This window comes from Drosophila bipectinata, chromosome 3L (genome assembly GCF_030179905.1).
Source record: "Drosophila bipectinata strain 14024-0381.07 chromosome 3L, DbipHiC1v2, whole genome shotgun sequence".
Lineage (NCBI taxonomy): Eukaryota > Metazoa > Arthropoda > Insecta > Diptera > Drosophilidae > Drosophila > Drosophila bipectinata.
The window spans coordinates 21,902,120-21,923,950 of record NC_091738.1 but is presented as its reverse complement, the minus strand read 5'-3'; the positions used below and the strand labels follow the sequence as shown (position 1 = coordinate 21,923,950).

General features: G+C 48.7%; 1 protein-coding gene across 1 annotated transcript in view; it reads right to left on the bottom strand.

Annotated features, from left to right (window-relative positions):
• The window catches only part of olf413 (DBH like monooxygenase olf413), a 102,445-nt gene that overhangs the window by 17,360 nt on the left and 63,254 nt on the right, over nt 1–21,831 (bottom strand). The window contains exons 4-8 of the mRNA XM_017247034.3: nt 8,415–8,699; nt 7,693–7,878; nt 6,656–6,851; nt 2,040–2,209; nt 1,782–1,944 (exon numbers count right to left, since the gene is read on the bottom strand). Coding sequence (XP_017102523.2) covers nt 1,782–1,944; nt 2,040–2,209; nt 6,656–6,851; nt 7,693–7,878; nt 8,415–8,699 — 1,000 coding nt within the window. The remainder of the gene's footprint in view (nt 1–1,781; nt 1,945–2,039; nt 2,210–6,655; nt 6,852–7,692; nt 7,879–8,414; nt 8,700–21,831) is intronic.

Here is a 21,831-nt window from a genome sequence, read left to right as displayed (position 1 = left end):
TAACTAAACGATCGGAAATGGTATTTGGTAGAAATATCAACTTTCGTATTTTTGAAGATAGAAGCTTGCGACTTTTTTTAGATTTTTTATTGTAATTAATTGGTTTTATTATGATGTTTGCGATATATATCCGGTTTTAGCTGCAAGGGTATATCAACTTCGGCTCCGCCCGAAGTTAGCTTTGCTTTCTTGTTTTTTTTTTACCACACTACGCTCTTCCCTGAAATCTACTTAATGGGGGGTGTTCTGGAAACATACGTTAGTCACGACTTGAAAAAGGATCCTGGCTTTGAGCTTCTTGATTATCTGATACCCGGTACTCATCTATGGAAACTTTAAGCGCAGTTACTAGCTACAAATCCATTAAAATTTGTATTAAAGGGCTTGACTAGACTCATCTTTTAGTTTATGGGCATTACTGAAGTATATACAGTAAGTAGCTGTATTCATATGCAGACCACATGCTTAGTAATATGGTATTAACTATATGCGTATTCTATCTTGTTCTCGATATGATAGCCAGTACTTATCTTGGAAAACTTAATTTCGAGATTGCACAGCTAGTCATTTTTGACTAATTTTCATTATAGGACATGTGGTCTGATATGCATATGCATTCCTAACATATAATTTCCCAACTATATAATTTCTGATACCCGAAACTCTGTGTACTCATAAGAACTTCATCTGTAGACTACACAGATACTTATCTGGTATAGACCATGTATATCTGGTTTCTAGACTACATATTTGATATTCTTGAATCATGACTGTATCTTTAAAGTAATCTATTACGAGACTCTCATTAAAAGGTATTGAGTTACTGGACTAGACTAGACTATGTAACTATATGATACCCGGTACTCATCTTGGAAAACTTCAACAGACTAGCAATCTTTAAGTAATTTTCATTAAAGGACGGTCGTCCTATTTAATCTGGTTTTCATAATGCCTCTCAATGCATTTCTGTATCTTTCAAAATCAGAACTTCCATTATCGTTGTCTGTTGTGTCAGCTCCACATTTTTCCATCTTCCACTATTCCAATCTCATTAATAACAACAACATCCCCCAGCACCCCGCCGATGTGCCGCGTTGTCCATTTCGCTGGAGCTCCGAGCAGCTGTCACAACGGCAGGAGGAAGAGGAGTAGGATGGCAGGCAGGACCAGGACCAAGTACAGGACCAGTACACCTGCCACAGCACCAGCTTTAACACCTGCCGGATATCTTCTCCCAGTGCTAAGTGAAATGTTTCACTGTCTTGGTTTATGTATTTTACAATGACGTTGTTCCAACTCATGCTCCTGCTGCTCCTCCTGCTCCTGGCCCCCATTGTTCCCTCCTACAGCCTTTATGGCCGCCGCCTTTGTCTTGGCTTTCGTGTGCAACGATCCGCTCCGGTCTCCGTCGACAACCGTCTCCTGTCGCATATCGTTTGGCTGATTTAAATGTGTCATAACGACGATTGCTCACCGTTGCCACTGCCTGTTTACACAACCAGCCAGCCAGCCCTGCCCATTCCAGCCCCAACCCACCACCTGCTCAGTCTCGGGTTTACGCCCCAGCGCCATCAGCAATTTTATAGAACATTTTCGTTCACGACAATGTTTTGGACTCCCACTCACTACTCACTACTCACAACTGACTACTGACTAGTGACTACTTTGGTTTTATTTTCGAGTTTTTGCAATCTTTATGGCCTGGCGAGTCGGTGTGCGCTTTCTTCTTCGCTTTGGGCTTATATAGAGGTATACGAGGAGCGTGGTCCCCTAGCACTTACCCAGGGTAATTGCCTTTCGTGACGAACTGTCATAAATGCATTCGGCGATGAGTCTATCCCCGGGCATGGAATGCACCGATTGTGGCAGCCGGCGAAAGTCCTGATAGGCAACATCTATATTGCTGTCGTGTGCAATTGGCGCCAGCTCCTCGGTTTGTCGTATCTGGGAAAGGGGGAGTTGGAAGTTTGCTCATTAGCATTTGCATTTCGTATAATATATGTTAGGGTGCACTGCAATCAAGGACGTGGGACACTCACCTGGCGCAGCTTAACCTCCTTGCCGATCTGGTGGGTGCGCATCATCACCGCGAATATGTTGATGCCCTGCGGGGGGAAGGCGTAGCCGGTGCAGTCCTCGATGCACTGGCCCTCCGACACGACGCGCTTCTGGCCCGGCGGGATGATGTGGCGCCAGTTGGGGTCCATTCCTGCAGCGAGCAAAGTTCAGTATCAGAGAGGTTTCAACGCTTTTAATTAACGGTTCGATGGGAGCTTGGCTAAAAGCTGTCGTGGTAAACGGCAGTCACTCCCGCCCCACCCATCTGCCGTTCGCGGAATGTGGAAACCCCAACCTCGTTATCATCGCTCATCAGCGCCCCGTGCACTCGCCACTCTATTTAACTTTGAACGTTGATTTTTTAATTCGATTTGTCGCAGAAAGTGTAATTACGTTTTAATTGCTGCTTTTGATGTTTCCCCAACTTTGTCAATGCAGCCGAGAGCTGCCACCATGACCGAGAACGTGCCCCACTTGCCCCACACCCACACACATCAATTAGGGAAGCTGCTTCTTTTCAAGAAATTGTTCGCTAATCAAATTTTGAATTTTTTGATTTTTTGGCCACTCTGCTTTGTTAGCTACTCGCTGGCTCAATTAGTTAAATGTTGTGGAATATTGCTCATACGCAGTGTGTGCTGCCGCCCCGCATGTTGTGCCCCACACTCAATTAGGGCCGCGTGTCGCCTGCCATGTTGAAAAAATATTTGAAATTCATGTGCCACATACAAATTTGTCGGCTGCTTGGCTGCCTCGCCGCTCCTCCGCGGTGGGGCATTGCGATTGTTGTGCGTGCGGGGGCGGTGGCGAGGGCGGGGGCTACAGAATGCCAATCAAAATACCCGCGGGAAATACTTGGCCAGGATGGCTCAGGCAGAATTGATTTCAACTTTTTATAGCCACTTTGGCTTAAATCGCGGATTGAATGTAATTTAAATCCTTTTCCCCCGGAAGCTTAATTAAATGATTTACTGAGCAGTTCTGCTTGAAAAATATGTCTAATAGGCCCGGAGTGTGTTCAAGTTAAAGCCCTGTTTAATTTTTTACATTCCAATTAAACATTAGCTGGCGATGGCATTAAGCTCTTTGTTTGTTTGCCCTTTGGACCTACGGGCCAAGTTTTTATAACCGGATTCATTGCCGTGACCTACATTAAGGGATTTTTTCTACCCCGATCGGGCTTATCCCCAGTAATCCCATTGAACCTTCGTAAAAATATTAACTTTAAAATCGTTTGCATAAAATATCCATTCTCGGGCCGCAATTCAGCAATCTCGACTGGAAAAGTATTGCGTAATGAATTGAATTCCCCGCCTGCGAAGAGAAACTATGGCTGCAACCGTGTATCGAGCAATATATGTAAATTCGCTTTGCATATTTGTTGCCAGGATTATTCCTATTAATTTTCATACGCGCTCCTGAATGGGTTTTTGGCTTTGTCGTGTAGATGGGAATCAATTTTCAATTACCAAAAAATTGTTTAACTAAGCCATGTTGGCTTTAAAAAGTTTCCACATAGCCGCTCCCACCGCCCAGTGCTTTCGGATCTGAATTTTGGTCATTTTATAGAATGTCACGCGAACGAAATCAATCAACCAGCTGGCGGAGGAGGGCGCTGGAGGGCCTGGACTTTATGATACCAAAACTCCCCATCATCAATTTAATTGAAAATTACAATTCATGCGAGTCGCAGCGTTGAACTTTCATTCAAGACCAAAGTTTGGCCATCTTCGTGGACAGAAAGTTTGACGGGACGGGCCAAAGTTCGTGGGTATCCTTTAATTGATTTCTATTAAATTTCGATTCGATCAAGTCCATTTGAATATTATCAGAGCCGGCCATCAGACCATCACAGTTCCGAATTCGTTCGGATTCGTTTCATTTCCATTTCCATTTGTGTCTCTATTTCTCTCATTGCGTTCGCCGAATTTCCATTCATTAAATCAAAATTCAATATTGGCCAGGCGGAGCATGACGAGATTCCCTGGTATGGAGTCACGGGGGTGATTGGCTCTATTCCTATTTGATTTGGCCCGAGCGCGGCGGGGACAGACGCAGGACAGCCCGCCCGTTTGCAATTCATAACTACACATATTTTTCAAATCGATATTTAACGCTGGCTCAGGGGTTAGGGGTTAGGGGTTAGGGTTGGCAGTTGCATGCTGACAGCTAGCACACGGCACTGGCAATGGCAAAATGCAAAACGTCCGATTGCAACTTTTCTAATTATTTTAAATGGCAATTTGTGTCAAAGCGTCATCCGACCCGCTGCATGCCCGATGCCCCAAAAAGAGGACTCTCGTCGGGCGGGCGAAACGATTTGATTAGCGTCCATACTAGAAATAGATATTGGAGTGTATTTGCATACTGAGGTCGCCCAATTGTTAACTGAGACTCTGATCGAATGGCAGTTGGCCATTGGCCATTGGCTATTGGCCGGCAATCCTGTGGTCGCAATTCAAAACTGTCAATTTTGGGGCGCTTTTAGTTTCGTTTTCGGTTTGTTGGCCAGAGCCTTTGATTATTTCGAGAGGGGCTGGAGAGGGAATCCCATGCACGCGGACTACAGTCCCCTGGCGGGCTCAACATGTCCCGACCTCATTTGCTTCGCCCCGGCCCACCTCCATCTCCAAGGTGCCATAAAAATTCGCCAAGCCGCAACATTAATCACAGCTTCGTTGCATACACCAGGGCGCTATATCAATAACCAATTAAATTGAAATTAAATGTTGCCACGACAAGCTCAGACAGACGGGTGAGACGGGGGCCGGGGTGCTGCGGAGCAACTTATGCGTTTGGGGAGCCCAGGAGCTTTGGCCTCCTTCCGCCCTCGATCCCCCCTCGTAATTCAATTTATAGCAAGCCACGAGAAAATTGTAGCCAACATTTTATTTTTTTCGCAATGATTTTCCTCATTTTTTATTTATTGACTTGTGTCCCTGTCTGACTCAGTGGGTATGTGTGTGTGTGTGTGTGTGCTGGTTGGTGGTGTGCGTTAAATTCCAATTAAATATTTCAATGGCAAATACCGGCTGACGCTCCGTAAGCCCACCCAATCGGATCTGCGCCTCCCTTCAGGACTCGCTGAGAATTATACGAACATTCTCCCCAGTTTCGACTTTTTCCAAATTGTATTTTTCTATCAAGATGTATTAATCCACTTCTCGTTCTGTTCTGTTTCTCCTATGCTCCTGCTCAGCTCTACGCCGGAAGTTTTGGCAACACCTACTCCCAAAAAAGGAAAATGTAGACGAAGTTCCACCAGGCCCCTCCCGTCTTATTTAGCGCCACGGCCATGTCCCTCTGTGCGGTTGGGGAAAAGTTATATTGGTTTGCGTGACTCTCAACAAAAGTGAAATAACAATTGCAACAACAGCAGTTTGGGGCGGGTGGCCTCTGTCCATCGCCATCTCCATCCCCAGCCCCAGAAATCCGCCCAGAAATGCCAAAAACAAACAGCCGAGCAGGGCAATAGCTACAGCTACAGCTACGGCAAAGTAGAAATAAATTCTAAAGTGAAATTAGTATTTTAGTTATCCTGGGCCTGCTCACGGCCCACAAAATGAATAACAAAAAATGAGTATCTGAAGAATTTTCAGGTGGCTCACTTGGTGGTTGCTGGTTCCGGACGGGCGGAGCCCCGGAGTGGGGCCGACAAGTACTCAGAAAGCGCTTTGCCAGGCCGGAGCTGGGCGGGGGACCGGCCAGGTGCCTGTGAATTGCTGTTTTGGCAATCGGTGAGCCGAGTGAATAGGCCACAAAGTATGATAATTGAAGGCGAGTTTCGGGGTGTCTGCCTTGTACAGAATTCACCTTTAAAGCCTCGTTAAGTTTACTTTAGAAGTCTTGCAACCACCCTCGGAGCTGCACCATCGACCTCTTGCATTATTTAGTTGCTTGGCCCGAAAGTTTCAGTTTCCGCCTCCGTTCCGATTGCTGGCACATGCCAAGTATTTCCAATTGTTTGATTTGGATGCGTGCCTGTCCGAGTCCAGGGCTCGCCGAATTTAAAATTAAAATCTATTTGTGAGCAATTGGTGGCAGTGGAAAAGGGCACCTCTCCCCCCGACTGACAGCCATATTAAAAATTGTGACGCTATGACTGGTGTGGCATGGTGGGCCAGCGGTAGGTAACTGCCGGAGCCACTGCAGACGGCTCCTGCCCCGCCTTATCCCCTGTTTGTTGTTGCAGACAATCCGGGCGCACAGTGGCCCACACCCACTTGGGCCAGCCATCTAACCGCATTCGGACAAGCCGGGCAAAGTCATAAGCTTTTGTTTTACTAGCCCCACCGATGTGGTTAGTCCTGCCATGGCATCATTGCGCCATTGGAGCGGAGGGAGCTGGCAGTCGGCAGTCGGTAGCCCTGCGCCCCGCCATCCAACCCACTCGGCAATCTCATAAATTGCATGACATGAGTTGCATATGTATGTGCATGTACATATAGAAAGTCCTTGCTCATCGCTCTATTGCATAAAATATACAAAAGGGCAGCAGATGCTCCCCCACGCCCACGACCACTCCCACTTTCAGTCCAACTCCCAGTTATACTTACACATATGTCGGATGTATGTAGCTATCCAGGGATGTACTTACCGATTGACAATATGCCGGCATCGTTGGGTCGCAGGACGTGCGTAAAGTAGATTTTCAAACCCGAATTATCCGCCATTTGTCGGGCGTGCAACTGGGCAAAGTCGGGCTTCAAATTGTTGTAATGGGTCTCCATTAAATAATATTTGGCCTGTCGCGACTCGATCGGGTAGCCGGCCTCGTGGGGGTACGTGAATCCCTGTGAAAACGGAGACAAAACCAAAATTACGGCGGCCGTCGAAAAAAGTCTGGCAACAAAAGATGGGCTGGGGGACGGGAATGTGTCGAGTGTTTGTTTTTATGGCCGCCCCTGAGTGCATGTGTATGGGTTGGGACTTGGCCCGAACGGAACGAAAGTCGCTGCCAGGGTCATGTGCAATTTAAATGCAGCCATCGGAGGCCCCTGCTCCTCCTCCTTGCGCCGTGTCCTTGCCTCTCGTCCATTGGCATTCAATTGCACTGCGGGGCGCCCCCTGGCGGGCAGCAGCAATAACATGCTACTGCATTATGGCGCTCATCTGATGAAATTATGAAAATTCTCCCTGCCCTCCGAGACTGTCTTTCCGCAGGACTGGAGGACAGCAGGACGGCAGGGCTGGAAGGAGCTGCTCCGAAAACAAAAACACGAGCCACGGCCAAGAGTTCAGGGGCCAATGGGGCCAAGGTATTTATTTTTCCGGCATACTCTGGCCAAAACGGGCACATGGGCTAACCAATCAGAAACAAACTCGACTCTGCCCTGAAAAATGATTAGTTTGCATAACATTTTTAATCAAAAAGAACAGTGTGAGTGATTTTTAAGTTTCTATAAAATTATAGGAAAATATTGAAGTAGTGCCCGAAAGTATGCTAGGATCTTCCGCATATATGGCGCCCCAATCAGGGTAGTTGCTTCTTCGGGCCACTTCTCAGCCTTTATGCCTTTCTTCGGGCCAAAAGAAAGCATTTGCGAACGATAAATTAATATTGCATGGTTATGGTTATGACTGGTTGGGAGGGGGAATCGGTGGGGGATCGGGATTCCGTTCTCGGATGCTTACCTCGCTGCCCCGCGACCAGGAGGCCACGATGGCGTTGCATGCCAGCGGTATGGACCGGGCGCCCAGGCACTGGCGGCCCTGCTCGCGTGCCATCTCCTCCAGCTCGGCGTGCGCTCCCTGGCACTCGTGCAGCGTTATGTGCTGCAAGTAGTGCACGCTGGACGATGAATCATAAATCGGCTCGTACTGCCAGCCATGAAAAGAAAATGAACCAGAACAGGGTGAGTTCGGGGAACAGTTGGTGAGGAGTGCATTGTATGGTTGTATGGTTATACGGGATGGGATGGGGAGGTGGAGGGGTGCGCGAGACGGGGATAAATTTTTAATATTTCAATTTGGTTATGCCGAGGCCAAGAGACAACGACAACGGCAGTGCAGAATGCAGAATGCACAATTCAGAATGCAAAAGCGAGAGCAGAGACACCAGCGACAGCCACTGGCAGACAAAAGGATGCCAGGACGCGGACGCGACTCTCTGAAGAACTGCGCCTGGCCTTAATTATGCATTGTATTTAATATCGTTTAGTCCTGGCCGAGTGCCGAATGCCGATGTCGATGTCGATGCTCTGGCCGCTGCATGCCCGTATGCTATAATCACTTAAGCTTTCTTTAAGAATCTGCATTAAATAATAGAGAAAGTGATTAACTGGAATTATGTATTTGACTAGTTTTAAGAAGGATATCGGAAAGGATAGAGTGGCAAAATGGCCTAAGTAGCTTACCCGGATCAGGTGGTGTTTGCGATTAATGTCCTCCAGCTTGAACATCTTGCACCAGAAGAGCGGCAGGTCGCCGGCCGGCAGCTCCACATCCTCGTTGCGCAGCTCCAGGACCCGCACGCGCTCGTCGTGCGTGGGCGAGGGCAGGGGCATCTGGGCGCGCTGCATCAGGACCATGGGCCGGTAGGGGCGGAAGGCGCCGGCCGGGTCCGGAAGCGTGCCGGGGCGCACCGAGCCGTGCGGCGGATCGTGGGCGTGGTACATGTACAGCAGGCGCATCGTGTCGTTCTGCAAGGAAGAGCGGATAATGGCGGGTTGAAAATGAGAAATGTGTAAAAAATTAGTTGCCAGAGGTGGTCGGGTCAAGGTGGGCTGTCGAACGGTGCCCGTTGCACCATGGTGGGGCAGAGTGGCGGAATGGCGTTATAATGGCGTTGCAACAACCCAGAAACAGCAGCAATAATGTCGCTGCTGACGTGTACACGGATGCACTGTCTGGCCAGGAACCCTTCCCTCCGGAAATCCCCCCTCTCCGCACTCCCTACTCCCCCCTGTTCGCTACCCACTCGGGGCAAGGTTCGCCTGCTAAATGAAGTACACACAAAAAAGGGAAAAGCTCGCCCCGGCGAGCAGCAACAAAACGACAGGAAGGAAGCAAGGATGTTTGCCTGTGGGCAGAGCAGTCCGAGCCGCGGAGGGCTGCGGCCAGGTGGATGTTTGGTCAGCTGCTCGCGGAGGCTGGAGTGGAGCATTGGCGATGGTGGGTTAATGGTGCAAATTGCACCACTGGCAGTTGGGTGGAAGCCGCGTTGCCGCACTTCGGATCCGGCCCGAGTGGAGGATGGGGATTGGCGGATGAGAGAAGGGTATTCCTTGAAGGACTGGCCCCGAATACTCGGCTAGCGTATATTCTCTCGAAATGACCGCGCTTCATTTATTTAATTCCCCTTTAACGAATTAATTTGGCGCTGCTCCTGAAGCACCTCGGTGGCCGGCCACGTTGCCAAACTTCTGTGGCAGCCTGTACTCCAGCTGTCTGGCTCCCTGCATTTAGCTGAATTACATTCCCGGGCCACTACACTTGTGTAATTTGCACTCGCTCTCGAGTCCCGCAATTGCATCTTTGGGCAACCAATTTACACTCAAGGTGGGTGCCCCGGCAACCTCCCAAACATCCGTCTAGCTCAACGAAGTTTCCCATTTTCCCAGCAGTCAGCATTGTACCATATTATGCAGGCTCCCAGCTCGGAGCCCCTGCTCCAGGGCGTATGTATTTTTCATTCGCCATGTAGTTTTAATTGGTAAACCCGAAAAATTAAAGCAGTCATTAAAGAATCACAGCCTGGTCTATGGGATTCCCCGCCTGCTCGGCCCCCAGCTCCCACTCCTTTGGACCCATCGACCCCGGGCTGCTTCACCGTTTGTGCCGAGTCGACTGCCGTGGCCCGGGGGCTTTTGGAAGCCAACAATCAGCTGTCATTGTGTGCACGTCATGTCCACGTGTGTGTGCAGCGACACAGCAAAAACAACAATAACAACACATGTAGCACTCTGGGCGCCACAGAGAGTGTGTGTGTGTGTAGGGGGGCGGGCTGCAGTGCAGTGTGGCGGATGCTAAAAAAAAAAAACAAAAAACCAACGTCGGGCATCCATTTGAATTCATTGTGGCAAAGTGCCCATTGTAGCTGTTAAGTGGAACTGTAGAGTACCATGTTCGACAATTGACGGCCGAGCAGGAGCAGCTCCGAGATCCGAGGCAGGACCTGTGGGGCCAGGGTCCTTGTTTCTACTTGTTCATTTTGCCAGCAACGAGGAGACAATACTTTAATTAACAATTCCCTTTCCCCGCGTCCAACCCCCGCCAGAAGCCAGCCGGCTAGGGGGGCGGAGTGTGTAAAAAACCTGGACAAATGAGTCGGTTGTCCTGGTTGTCCTGGCAAACACTGCGGGCGGTGGCAAACGCGCGCACTAACCGCCCGGCAATCGCCAGTAACAACAACCCACAATAACAGCAGGAGCTGCCGGAGTGGCAGTGGCCGAAACAAAAACTGCTGGCCAGTTTTAAACATTTGGCCGGGCGACAGGGACAGCCGGAGAAGGATCCGGCACAAAAGTCATTAACGCTGAGGCTACCGAAGCTGACTGGGCCTGGACATGGCCCAGATGTAAAAACACGACCACTGTGGCAAAAAACTCAACGCCCCTTCCCCGCCAGTGAATGGAAAAAAGAAGAGGCCTTTGCTGGATCTCCGGACTCTGGAGTGACCTGTAAACTGTTTCATTTTCGATCTAAAGGCCGGCTGGAAAGCAAAAACGGCTGCAACAATGGGCTTCCCTCATTGAGAGCGATGGGAGTTCATCAAAGCGCCACCTATGGTTGAGTGGTCAAAGCAAAGCAGGGGAGGGGAACTGCAATTACAGAGTTTGGGCGGCAAAAGGATGCTATATTCCTAAAGCCAGGAAGGGGCTCCGAGAAATAAAGAGACACATCGAAAGGCCATAAAGGACTTGTTTAAAATGTATCAGGATACTATCCCCATTTGGGGCAACCAAACCCCAAAACCTATTAACCCGCCCAGGTCCAGGGCATTCTTACTATGTGGGAACCAAGTGTGAAAAAGTGTGCTCCGAACTATGCACACGCACGACAAGGATGACGGGCAGGAGTCCGGAAAAGCCAGTGAAACAACAACTGCGAGGCGAAAACTAAAATGAAATGAAAAGCTTCAGCAAGGATTACAACCAAAAATTAATGAAAGCAAACTGGCTGCGGTCATTTGCCGTGGTCAACGGTCGGCCAAGGCTTAATTGCCAAAGACGATGACGATGTTGTAGGCTGGGCCGGACAGGGCAGGGCAGGGCAGAGAGTGGAGAGTGTGGTCAGGAACACAGGTTACACTTTAGTGACTGCCGCAGGGCCAGAAGGACTCGACTCGAGGCTAATTGTGACTGCGGCGGTTTCGGGCTTCGATTCGCAGTCGGACTCGGACTTGGGCGACTCATCAGAGCAGGAGCAGGAGGAGGAGCGGGCGCCGTGCCCCAAAAACCTGCGAGGGTTGCACGACACAAAACCCAGGCGCACACACACCGAATGCCAGTACAGCCTCGAACGGAGGGAAACGCTCGACTGCGTCCTGCCGCCTGGTTAAGTGCACTCCAAAGGTCATTTAACCTCTGACTGGGTGGGTTTTCAATGCTCCTTGCGGATCTGGGGTGGCTTGGTCGTCCAGGGCCCAGGCCCATTGCGATTTTTTGGCTCGGTTCGCATTCATTAGGCCGGGCTAAAGTGTGAGAGGCATAGATGCATTTGATCCGACTCGGAAGAGAGATTTTATTGAGGTACTTGATACCTTAAACTCGGCACTGTCTAGCATCCAGTACTGGGAGTGAATGCGACATGACATTTAAGAGTTGGGATATCTATTTATTGATATGTTAGACGGATGTTGGCCATTCTGACAGGTATTCTCAGGTAACTCTCCTCGTGCCTAGTCTGGAACAGAGTCCTTAATAGGAAATGCGAATGCATTTCCTTCACAACAATGCTTTATGATTGCCATAAACTACTTCAAACAAATCCACAGCTCCATTCATCACTACTTTGTGCAGAGTTGCTTTTAAAACTTGCGTTTGTTTCTTATTTTCCTGCCGGGAGCCAACTCCTGGCATTCGTTCACACATTGCACCTTTAAGAGCCATTCGTAGTAGTTGTTAATGGCATTGTTATCCTGGATGCGTCCTTTCTCCGCTCCCGCTGCACACTCTTTGTTTTTTTGCCCACTTTCGTTTTGCCGTTTCAACGCGTTGCCATAATGGGCCAATTGTCCTTAAATGCGGAGCGTGTTCCGCTCGCTAAGTTGGCTGCAGACTCCGCAAAGGCCAGTAATGGCCCTGGCCCTGGTCACGGCTCTGTGCTCCGTGCCCGTGCTCCTTGCTCCCTGCTCCCTGTTCCGTGGCCAGTGGTCAAGCCAAGTCCGTAGCTCCGAAAACTTTGTCTGTGCTGGCCCTGTTTAATGTGGACGTAATTGAAATGCATTTACAATTGAATTATAAACAGAACAAACAAATGTTGCGCAGGACCCGGCTCGCACACATCTACATGAATTCACACTTCAGGGGGAAGCCAACTTGCATTGTGAAAACTTTCAGGAGCAGCTGAGCCCGAGCTCCAGCCAGAGCCCGAGGTCCTTCAGCTTCGAGTCAGCCCTTCTTTCTCCTTGCTCGGCAATCAAATCAACCGTTCCCCAGGAACCCGTGTCCTTTGCATGCATATGTGTCCGTATCGTATGCGCTTGTGTGGCTACTGGGGTGGACCATAGTGTCTGGGCTTTAAGAGTTTCTAAGCTTTTGAAGCCAAATTAGTGCGGTTCACTCGTAGTGCGCATCACTCATACGCAGTGTTGTCCCTAATCCTTAAATGAATGCCTTAAAACGGCTTAAGAATTACGGAAATACAAAGAATTCATTTAGATTTTGTGGCCTAGATGGTTCAACCTGCTGTGCTTAGAAGCCCAGTCACGTCAACCAATTTTTGAGAGTGCCTGTCGTGGGATCTGGCCCCTCGGCCCATTGGCACTTCCAAAAACCCATTGAATATCCTCCAGCAGAATGCAAAATGGGATCGAAAGCCTCAATGCCTCCGCTTGTACAGTTTTGGGTTTTTGTGCATTTATGCCACTCCGGCCGTCAGTGGGGACTTGTGAAATGTTTTCGGAACTTTCTGACAGATGATTTCAATAACTAATAGGCAGAAGTGGTCATCAGCTGGGCAGGCCCCTCCACTGGCCAGTGGCCACCCCTTTCGGGTGGCAGTCTAATTGCCGTGTCAGAATCTGTGATTGCCTCGGCCAGAGAGAAATCACTGGTCTTTGTTGACAGCCACCTGGATCTGCAACCAACCAACACAGCTAGATGCCCCGACCAGGTGGGGTGTCAGGCGGAGTCGGACAAAGGAGCCGACACGAGCAAATCAGAGCAAAGTATTCCCAGACCTGTAATCGTTTTCGGCCTCCTTACATCTCTGCTAAGTGGCTTAATGATTTTTGTTTCATTAAATTGAGTCTTTGGGCCGGATTGCGATGGCGTCTTTGCCGAATATTTGGACACATTTGTCCGGCACGTTTCTCTATTTCTCCGTTTGTCCTCCGTTTGTCCTCCGTTTGTTCGTGCAATTGACATTAATTTGATTTATTTATGGAAGGCAAAGGCCACTCGGCTCAAGGTGCAACTGCCTCTGGCAATTGCATTTAAATTAACAAATCTAATGAGGTTTCTCGTCCGCCTGCTGCCCCAGGTGCTGCGCCGTCTCGACTCATCCGTTTGCTTACTCTACAGCACTGCACTGTGTGTGTAAATGAAAATGTTGTTTAAACTGAGAGCAAAATTAATGTAGATGGCTGTAAATTATTGCAGCAAATACGTCAAGATTGCCACGAATGCGTATGAGTCACCTCCGAGGAGATTAAGTCAAACGTGTAAACAAGACTTGGGCTGGCAAAGGGTCAAAGGACCCTGCCCAGCCAGGCAAGCTTCTCGAATTAGAGCCTGGCTTGAAGAGAAGTAAAATCTCATAATCCCTTACAGGATACCCGGATAGACTCCTGGGCAGAAGTTAAATGCATTTCGGTGCTCCTATCGAAGAGCATTTATTATGGTTACGTGTGCAACTAGAGCTGTTTTTGTTTTTCCACTGGCATGCATTGGAAACAGCTTTCATATTACTGACACATTTGCAGCTGCTCCCCCCTGGCTCGCCCCATTCATATTCATTTATTGAGCTTGCTGCAACTATATTGCGCCCCTCGCAGGGCGCTGGCGCTGGGAATGGCGAGCTGGCATATCCGTTGCTTTATTACATTTCGTTTAGTTTTGGCCAACTGACCACTTTTTTGCGGTTACTTTGTGTGTGTCGGTATCTGTATCCTTCTGCCCGGCTGCCAGGGAGGACGGCAGGGAGTGGGTATGGATGTGTCTTAGTTGCTCGGACTTTGCGGTTGCTTTGGTCACTAGCGCGGTATTTGGCTTACATCAGAATATGAGCGGAAAAAAACAGACAGCAATGGGTGCGGGATGCGGGGTGGGGGGTGCAGGGTGCAGGGGGCAGGGTCCCTATCCCCCTGGCTCAAAATGAATTTACTAACCGAGTTTGTTTGGAGAGTTTACCAAATGAAAAGCTGAAAAGCAGGGCAAAAAACGCTAGTTTACTTCGCCATTTGACCATAAATAATATAATAAAATAACTACACCGGTCGGGCAGCTATTGCATACTTTATGGCGTCCTGCAGAGGTCCACAAGTGGCCCAGCCACTCCTCCCCCCACTGCCCAATATGTGGTCTAATATTTTTATAAACAAATTGGATTTGCAGAGGGCGAGGCGGTGTGAGTTGCGGTTTCTGTACATATATGTTTGCTCGACTCGACTTCCATATATTGTAATTTTTTGTTTTTGGCGAGGTGGCGCCCTCTGGCTGTCAGCGTTTGCCACTTTAATTACTTTGGTTCCAAGGATGCGCAGCTCCAGCACCTTTTTTGTTTTGGCCCTCGGCCCGGTTTGGTTTTGGCCGTTCTGACCGTTTTGCCCGTTTTTGCCCTACCCTGTTGCATTTGACAGGCGGCCCTCAGCCCTCTGCCCGCTCCCGGCCGCATCCTGCATCCTGCCGCGTTGAATGGCAACTCAACTGGGCTCGTTATTTATGACCCCCTGCTGCCACTCACCTCGAAATCCGGTCGCCCGGGCGGAGAAATGGCCAAAACCCCTCCCACTTCCCCCAAAAAAAGGTAAAAAATAAAAAAGAAAACAAACTGAAATCTCTCTTTGCCGGCTGCTTTGTTTGTCGTTGCATTACTTTGGCTGTTAAATCCTCTGCTAGAGTTTAGTGTTGCAGTCGCGAGGCAGGCACCTGGCCAGGACCTGAACCACGACCAGGACCAGTCGCCCCACCCCTTCGCGCTCTTTCAATATTTGTCGCTTTAGGGCATTAAAACAAACGTTTCCCAGTGCGTTGTGTTGGGTTTGCCTTTTGCTTTGCTTTGGGTTTGTTCTGTTTTCGGCGAGCACGTTCCACATGCAGTCCTACTGCCACAATACCATCAACACGAGTCCGGTGCAGGTCCTGGTCCTGGTCTGCGCCGTCAGTTACCCTCCTAAAACAACACACACTCGCAGCGAGTGTGGCACACAAAATGCAAACTTCTGAACGCGAAAATCACAGCCCGAAAATAAGCGCAACAAGAGGAATACTTTTGGCAGTCCTCAGGTGGCACCGTTTAAGGGATACTCTAGTTTTCTGGTGGAAACTAAATAATAAAATATTACTTAATAGATGGGCCTTGAACAGGACTTTGTACTAACTAAAATATGAAACATACGAGTTGGGGAAGTAAGTCAACCCTTTGCAAAACCATCCTTCCTGACCAAGTCCTCATGGCCTCTGATTCTCTACACTCCCTGCTGTTATAATAAATCTTGGTTGGGGCCCCTTCCTTCGCTGGTCCTGCGTCCTCCGTCCTGCGAATGTGCAATCGCTCGTGGACTCGTTCACTCATTCGATGCTCGTCAACTCGCAAACTCGTGTGTAAAAAGGGACAATGCTGGGCTCTAACTTTAATAAACCGACTAGTCGGGCCGGCAGCCATCCCGGACGGCGGCAGTCCCCCACATATAGTCGTAGCGCTCAAAGACCACTTTTCGGGACCAGGCAACATCAAAATCCACATTTCACGCCGCCACCCGTCCGATGCCGATGGCGTGGCTCGGTTGTGGGGCTGGTTTTGGATGTGTACTTGATTTTTGGGCAAAGCGGCAAATAACATTTTTGTTTGGCTTTGACGTTGTAGCAATTCCAACGGTTATTCCATTTACTTGACAAATACACAAGGAGGGCGCTGTTCTGGGCCGGCTCGGGAGCGGGTCGGGAATCGTTTAGACTTCGTGGGGAACTTCATCCGGGCCTCGGCCGGCGGAGTGATGGATTGGAGCGGGACTCGAAACTTTCAGCAAGCCGGAATTATGCGCAATTTTTGTTTGGGTGCTCGGCCAGTCTAAAGTGGTCTGGCTTAGACGAGTGTGTTTGTGTTGGCGAGAGGCTTTCCGTGGAAGGGCTAAAAGCGGTGGCGTATTCCGACCTTTTTTCTATTTTCGCTGCATTGTAAGCTTCAAAGCAATCAACATGAAACGGAAAAAACATTGCGAGGCGTAATGAGTGCGGTCCTCCCGGTCCCCGGATAGTTCACATCTCGGGGAAACCTTTCTGGGATTTTCCCAGAGCTCCTCTCCTACTTGGCTGAAGGTTAATTTCATCATATTTCGGCGACCACTTGAACTTTGCTGCAGCATTAATGGCTTTTTTGTCGAGTGGCTGGGGAGCTGGAGCTGTTCTGACCACCTTGTGCACTTAATTCGGCTTTTAGTTGGCATTTATTTTTTGGGCCAAAGGCTAAAAATGTTCGGTTCTGCTCTTGTGAGTTTGGCACTAACAAAGTGCCAAAGGACTTCCAGTTGGCTGCCTGCTGCACCAACCGAGCTCGCCCCCGAAAAAAAGGAAAACCCGAAAGACCTAAAAAATTAAATCAATTTGATTCTCGTAGCACACTTTTTGAGACCGAGCCGGGTTCTTGGCCAGGGGGCCGCTGTATTTTGTTGCAGGCCCTATTAAATTTTTAAGTGCCGAGCTGCAACCGCAAGACCCGCAAACACCACACAAGCAACCACTGGCCCCCAGCCACTCCACTAATAATTCATTATAAAAGTCAGTGCTTTGGTTTTGGTTTTTGCGTTCAGTTGCGACGCGAATCCATAGCCATTGCCATCGCTATCGCCATCAAAGCCCCTTTCCTGAACAGCTCCGAGCTTATGTCGTGACAAACTGCACACATATGTGGCCCGTAAGGGAGATGTCTGGGTGTTGGTGCTCATGTTTGTGGCACGAATTCGCAGCAAGTCGGGGGGCCGCCAAGTGTCTGTTCCCCGAAACGCTTTCTCAGCGGAATCGCCCGGTTTGCAGGTTGCCAGCCCTTCTGTCACAGGACTTCCCCCGTTGAACTCGTTTTGAAGAATTCGCGTCTTTGATGTAAAAATTGCAGCGGCCATTGGGGCGCCAGGGTGCTGGGGTGCTGGAGTGCTGGGGCACTGGAGTCCTGGGCTCACCGGGTCCTTAGCTCGGTTGTAAGTGTTGAAAATTACTGTCGACTTGACTTGTTGCCTTTTTGTTTCTACCGTTGTTATTGCTCTTGGGGGGGACAACACCGGCTCGGCGTATGTGTGTCGGCCAGGACCCCGGCAGGACCCCATTAATGGGCAAAAATTACTGTTTACAATTGGGGAAAGCGCTCCTCCCCCGGCCCCTTTTCCGGCCTGGCCGAGTGCAAGTTTCGTGTTAAAATAATAAACACATAGCAGAAATAGTAGCGTTATGTGCGGGCCAAGCTGGAGTGGGGCCGGGGGCATAATTCCATTACACAACTACTCCAAGTTGGGGCCTGGCCGTAGCCCGGTCCCGGGCATAAATTATATTAAAAACAATATTTTTGCCGAGCTTCGAACTCATTTGAACTTCACACGGCAAAGTTTTCCGACCAGTTCTTTCCACTCAGCCACTACTCCATATTCTGAGCAATTTTTGCATCTGAAATTACCCGGACAGCAAAATGCCGTGGCAAGCTTAAACAATTACTGCAACAACCGCGGCGCAGCAACAACCACGCGGCGGGAAAACAATATGAAATTATTATAATGACAATTAGTGTTAATTGTCACTTTCGGCGCGGAATGCTGCTTTCGTCTCTGAATTATAATTTGCCCAGTTTAGCGAAAATTTGCATTTTAAATGAGTTTCTTTTTGTTGCCTGCCTCCCTGCCTCACTGCCCCTGCTTGTTGGCTGGCCTAAACAAATACCAGAAACAAGAACAATAATGACAACGCCACATGAAAGTCAATGCAAATTAAAATTTGTAATTACTCAATTATTTTGCACAAATCAAAACAAGAGCTCTCTGCTGTGGAGTTTTTCCCCAAAGATGGGTTTTAGGAGGAGCCGGAGGACCCAGCTATGTGGGCCATCTCGTCAAATGGAAAGTTTTTATTGTCGGGGATGGGCCATAAAGATTTTAATGATTTGAAGTGGGCGCTGGACAATTAAGCGGGCTCGGGAAATTTAATTAAAGCTGCGACAAAAGCGCTCGGTATCTATTATTGGTTCAAATAAATTGAAACCCATTCATTATCAATCCAGAAAGAGGAGGAATAATTAAGCCCACTGGCAGCGGCTTGAGAGGCCCGAAATGGTGTGATAAATGTATTCCAATCTGTGTGAGCCAATCGTCCTCTAATCCTCTCGTCATTCCGGCCATAACTCAGCCTTTCAGTTTTTAAGCGACAAAGTTTGCGGATAACGCAGGAAATCATTAAAAACATTTTCAATGAGTTGGAATTGACCAGCGAGGCAATTGAAAGCATAATGGATAATGGATAATGGAAGCTACGTCCTTTAATATTCTGGCACTCGGCACTCTGGCACTCGGAGCTAAAAAGGGAAATAAAATCAGAGTTTTGAAATCAAACTGAAATGACGCACTTAATGGCGTTTTATGGTTTATGCTTCCACCTCTCCGACGCCCTAAATGTTTGATTTCTTTTGATAGATTCTCCCCAGAATCCCCCAGGTCCTAGACCCATCTGACGTCATGGTCCTGACTCTTTTGGCCAATTCGTAATTTCGTTATTAGTCACGCTCTTCGCGCTTCATTAATGTTCATTACACACAAATGAACCCACATCGATTGATATTTTTCAGCTCCGGCGTCGCCGTCGTTGGCGGTTTTTAGTGGCCGTAATTTTTGTATTGTGGTTGACGTTTTTGCGGTTTGTCTGGCCCCGGGCCAGCGCCCCTCCGCCCCCGACGTGCGTGCATTTCCGTCCCACGCCACCCGCCGTCCTTATTTATTTATGAACCCGAAAAGTGAGGGGCAGGAGCAGAGCCGGCCAATAAAAAGGGTTGCTCGCTCGGCCAATTTCCTCCGACTGATACAATTAATTATATAAATAAACATTTTTATTTATATTTATAGGAAAATTTGTCGAGACAGGCTCAGAACCTTTGCCCGGAATGGAGCACATATGCTCGGGTAACCCCTATCCATGGCATAGGGGTTGCCCACGGGCAGGGAATTTATTGAACACGCTTAATTGAACACTGGCAACTTGAACGGTTGAGCAGCTGATTGACTCCGCCTCCGCGGCAGTCTCTCCGCCGGGCTTCCCTTGAACCATTTTTTATTCAGCTTTTATGACCTTTCGCCGGATATTCCGAGGCGGGTCGGGGTTGCTCCTGGGCGAAATTCTTGGAATCGTTGCAAGTTATTTAAAATAGGATTTTTTTATTATGCGCTTAAACAGCTGGAAATTGTGTTTTGTATATTAAAAATTCAGGTCCTCCGGTGGCTGGCCCCTCGCCGGGCTAATTTTGGGTGCGGGGATTATGCCACTTGAGCGGCTTAGGCCGATAAATCCATATGGGCTGGCTGGGATGCGCTTTGAAGTGGCACGAATCGAAAAATTGATATGATTAGACTCGAGCACGGCTTCTAACCCAAAGGGTTCAAAATTGAATTACTTATAGAGGACGCCCTAACAAGCTTCCTCCGCTGCTGCTCATTAGTTTCCCAAAGATAATGGGCGGCGGAGGGTGGTGCAGCTGTTGGAGAAACGCAAACAATTAATAAATTTTTAAGTGCTCGGCAAATCGTGCCCCGCACGCTGACCTCAAAGTTCTGGACAAACCAAACTCAAACCTTGCAAATGGCTCTGCACATAATACATTATTAATTTTCGCCGCCCCGCCCCCAGCTCCAACTCCACGCCCCCGCACCCCCCCTGGATGCACAACAAACAGCGCTTAATTTGCCAAATGGTTGCTTCTGCTTTTCCGCTTCTCGGGCCACTCCCCCGCCTCCCAGCCGGTCGCTCTGGTGCACTTAATGCAAAAAACTGCAAGTTGTAGTTTACTTTTTATTCATGGGCAAGCGGGGGAGGGAGTGGGGTTGGCGGGGGGACAGTGCATATTCAACGCGCGAACGAGCAAAAGATGCAAAATACCTTCCCGGAAAATTGCGCAAAACGGAAATCGGCGGAGAAGTTAAGAGAAAGCAAAGCCAAAATAGTAGGGACTTCTTATGCAAGGAGGTCTTATATATGACTGGGAATACCCTTACAAAAAAATACGAAAAGTACAAGCAGTTGGGCATAGGAATATTTGAATATAATATATATTTTTATATAAGGCTTAAGGGAAATTTTACTGGACAAACTCAAATAAAATGTAGCATGTTTCTACTATAGTCCTAATAGTCTACAGACTCTATGCCTCCCTCTATAAGGCAGGGTACTTCAAGCACCCTAAAAGTAACAAAACTCTGCTTCAACTTGAAACTAGCGCCCCCTATTTGCGCAGCTGCCCCCCTCCACCACTCTGGAGTAAATTGTAGCAGCGAACTTAAACGAAATGCGAGGAGCGGGGTCAGCTAAATAGAAATTCATTAAAAGTTTGCATTGTGCTCGAGAATTGCCCGCAACAACACTTGGCCGCGGACAGAGCAGACCCCGGCACTGGCTTATTGCAAACTAATTTGTCCTGGACGATTTGGCCAGCGATTTTTGTGGGTTTTCCCAAGCTAGCAGCCTAGCTGGTGACGCGACGAAATCCAATTAATGCGCTAGACAAATAAAGTCCCAGATAGATCCTTGGGGATGAGGAGTGGGCGGCTCCCCGAGCGTTTAGATAAAGCAATAACCAAATGTGTCTAGGAACAAACACACGCGACTATGCATAACATGTTGGCCACATTCCCGCTTGGGGTTCTTCAAACTTCAGGCCCACTACATCTCAATAAGCGTGTTGCGGGTCGGGGTATCCCTCGTCCTTGTCGCCATGTCTGGCAGCCTGGCAGTCTGGCATATGTGTCCTTTGGTTAGCGAGTGTTTGTGTGCTCCTGCCACGCGCCTTGTTTACTTAACTTAACCGGAAAGTTTTCTTTAAGATTTACGCTTAAGTTATACGTGATAAAACTTTTATCACTGCGACTGCTCCCCCTGATGCGGCGTGATATTTGCGCCTCTGATGGAGTGCTCAGAGGTGGCTGCCGATGAAGAGATTCCGATTTCCCGGCTAATTGCGCAACCAATATTGGGGATTGAGCCAGCTCTGGAGTGCAGCTAATAAGTGGCAAGTGCAACCCCTAATCCAGAGTCTATAATCTTTATTATTCTTTCCCATCCAGATCCGGGGAGCAACGATTTGCTGATTCCGCGTGCTTAGCATGTCCTTTTTGTACTGAAATCGGACTGACCTGGCCATTACACGCAGAGAAATGAATAGAGTTTGAGTAGTATATGGCCTCAAAGTCAAAAAGCAAGAGACTATATG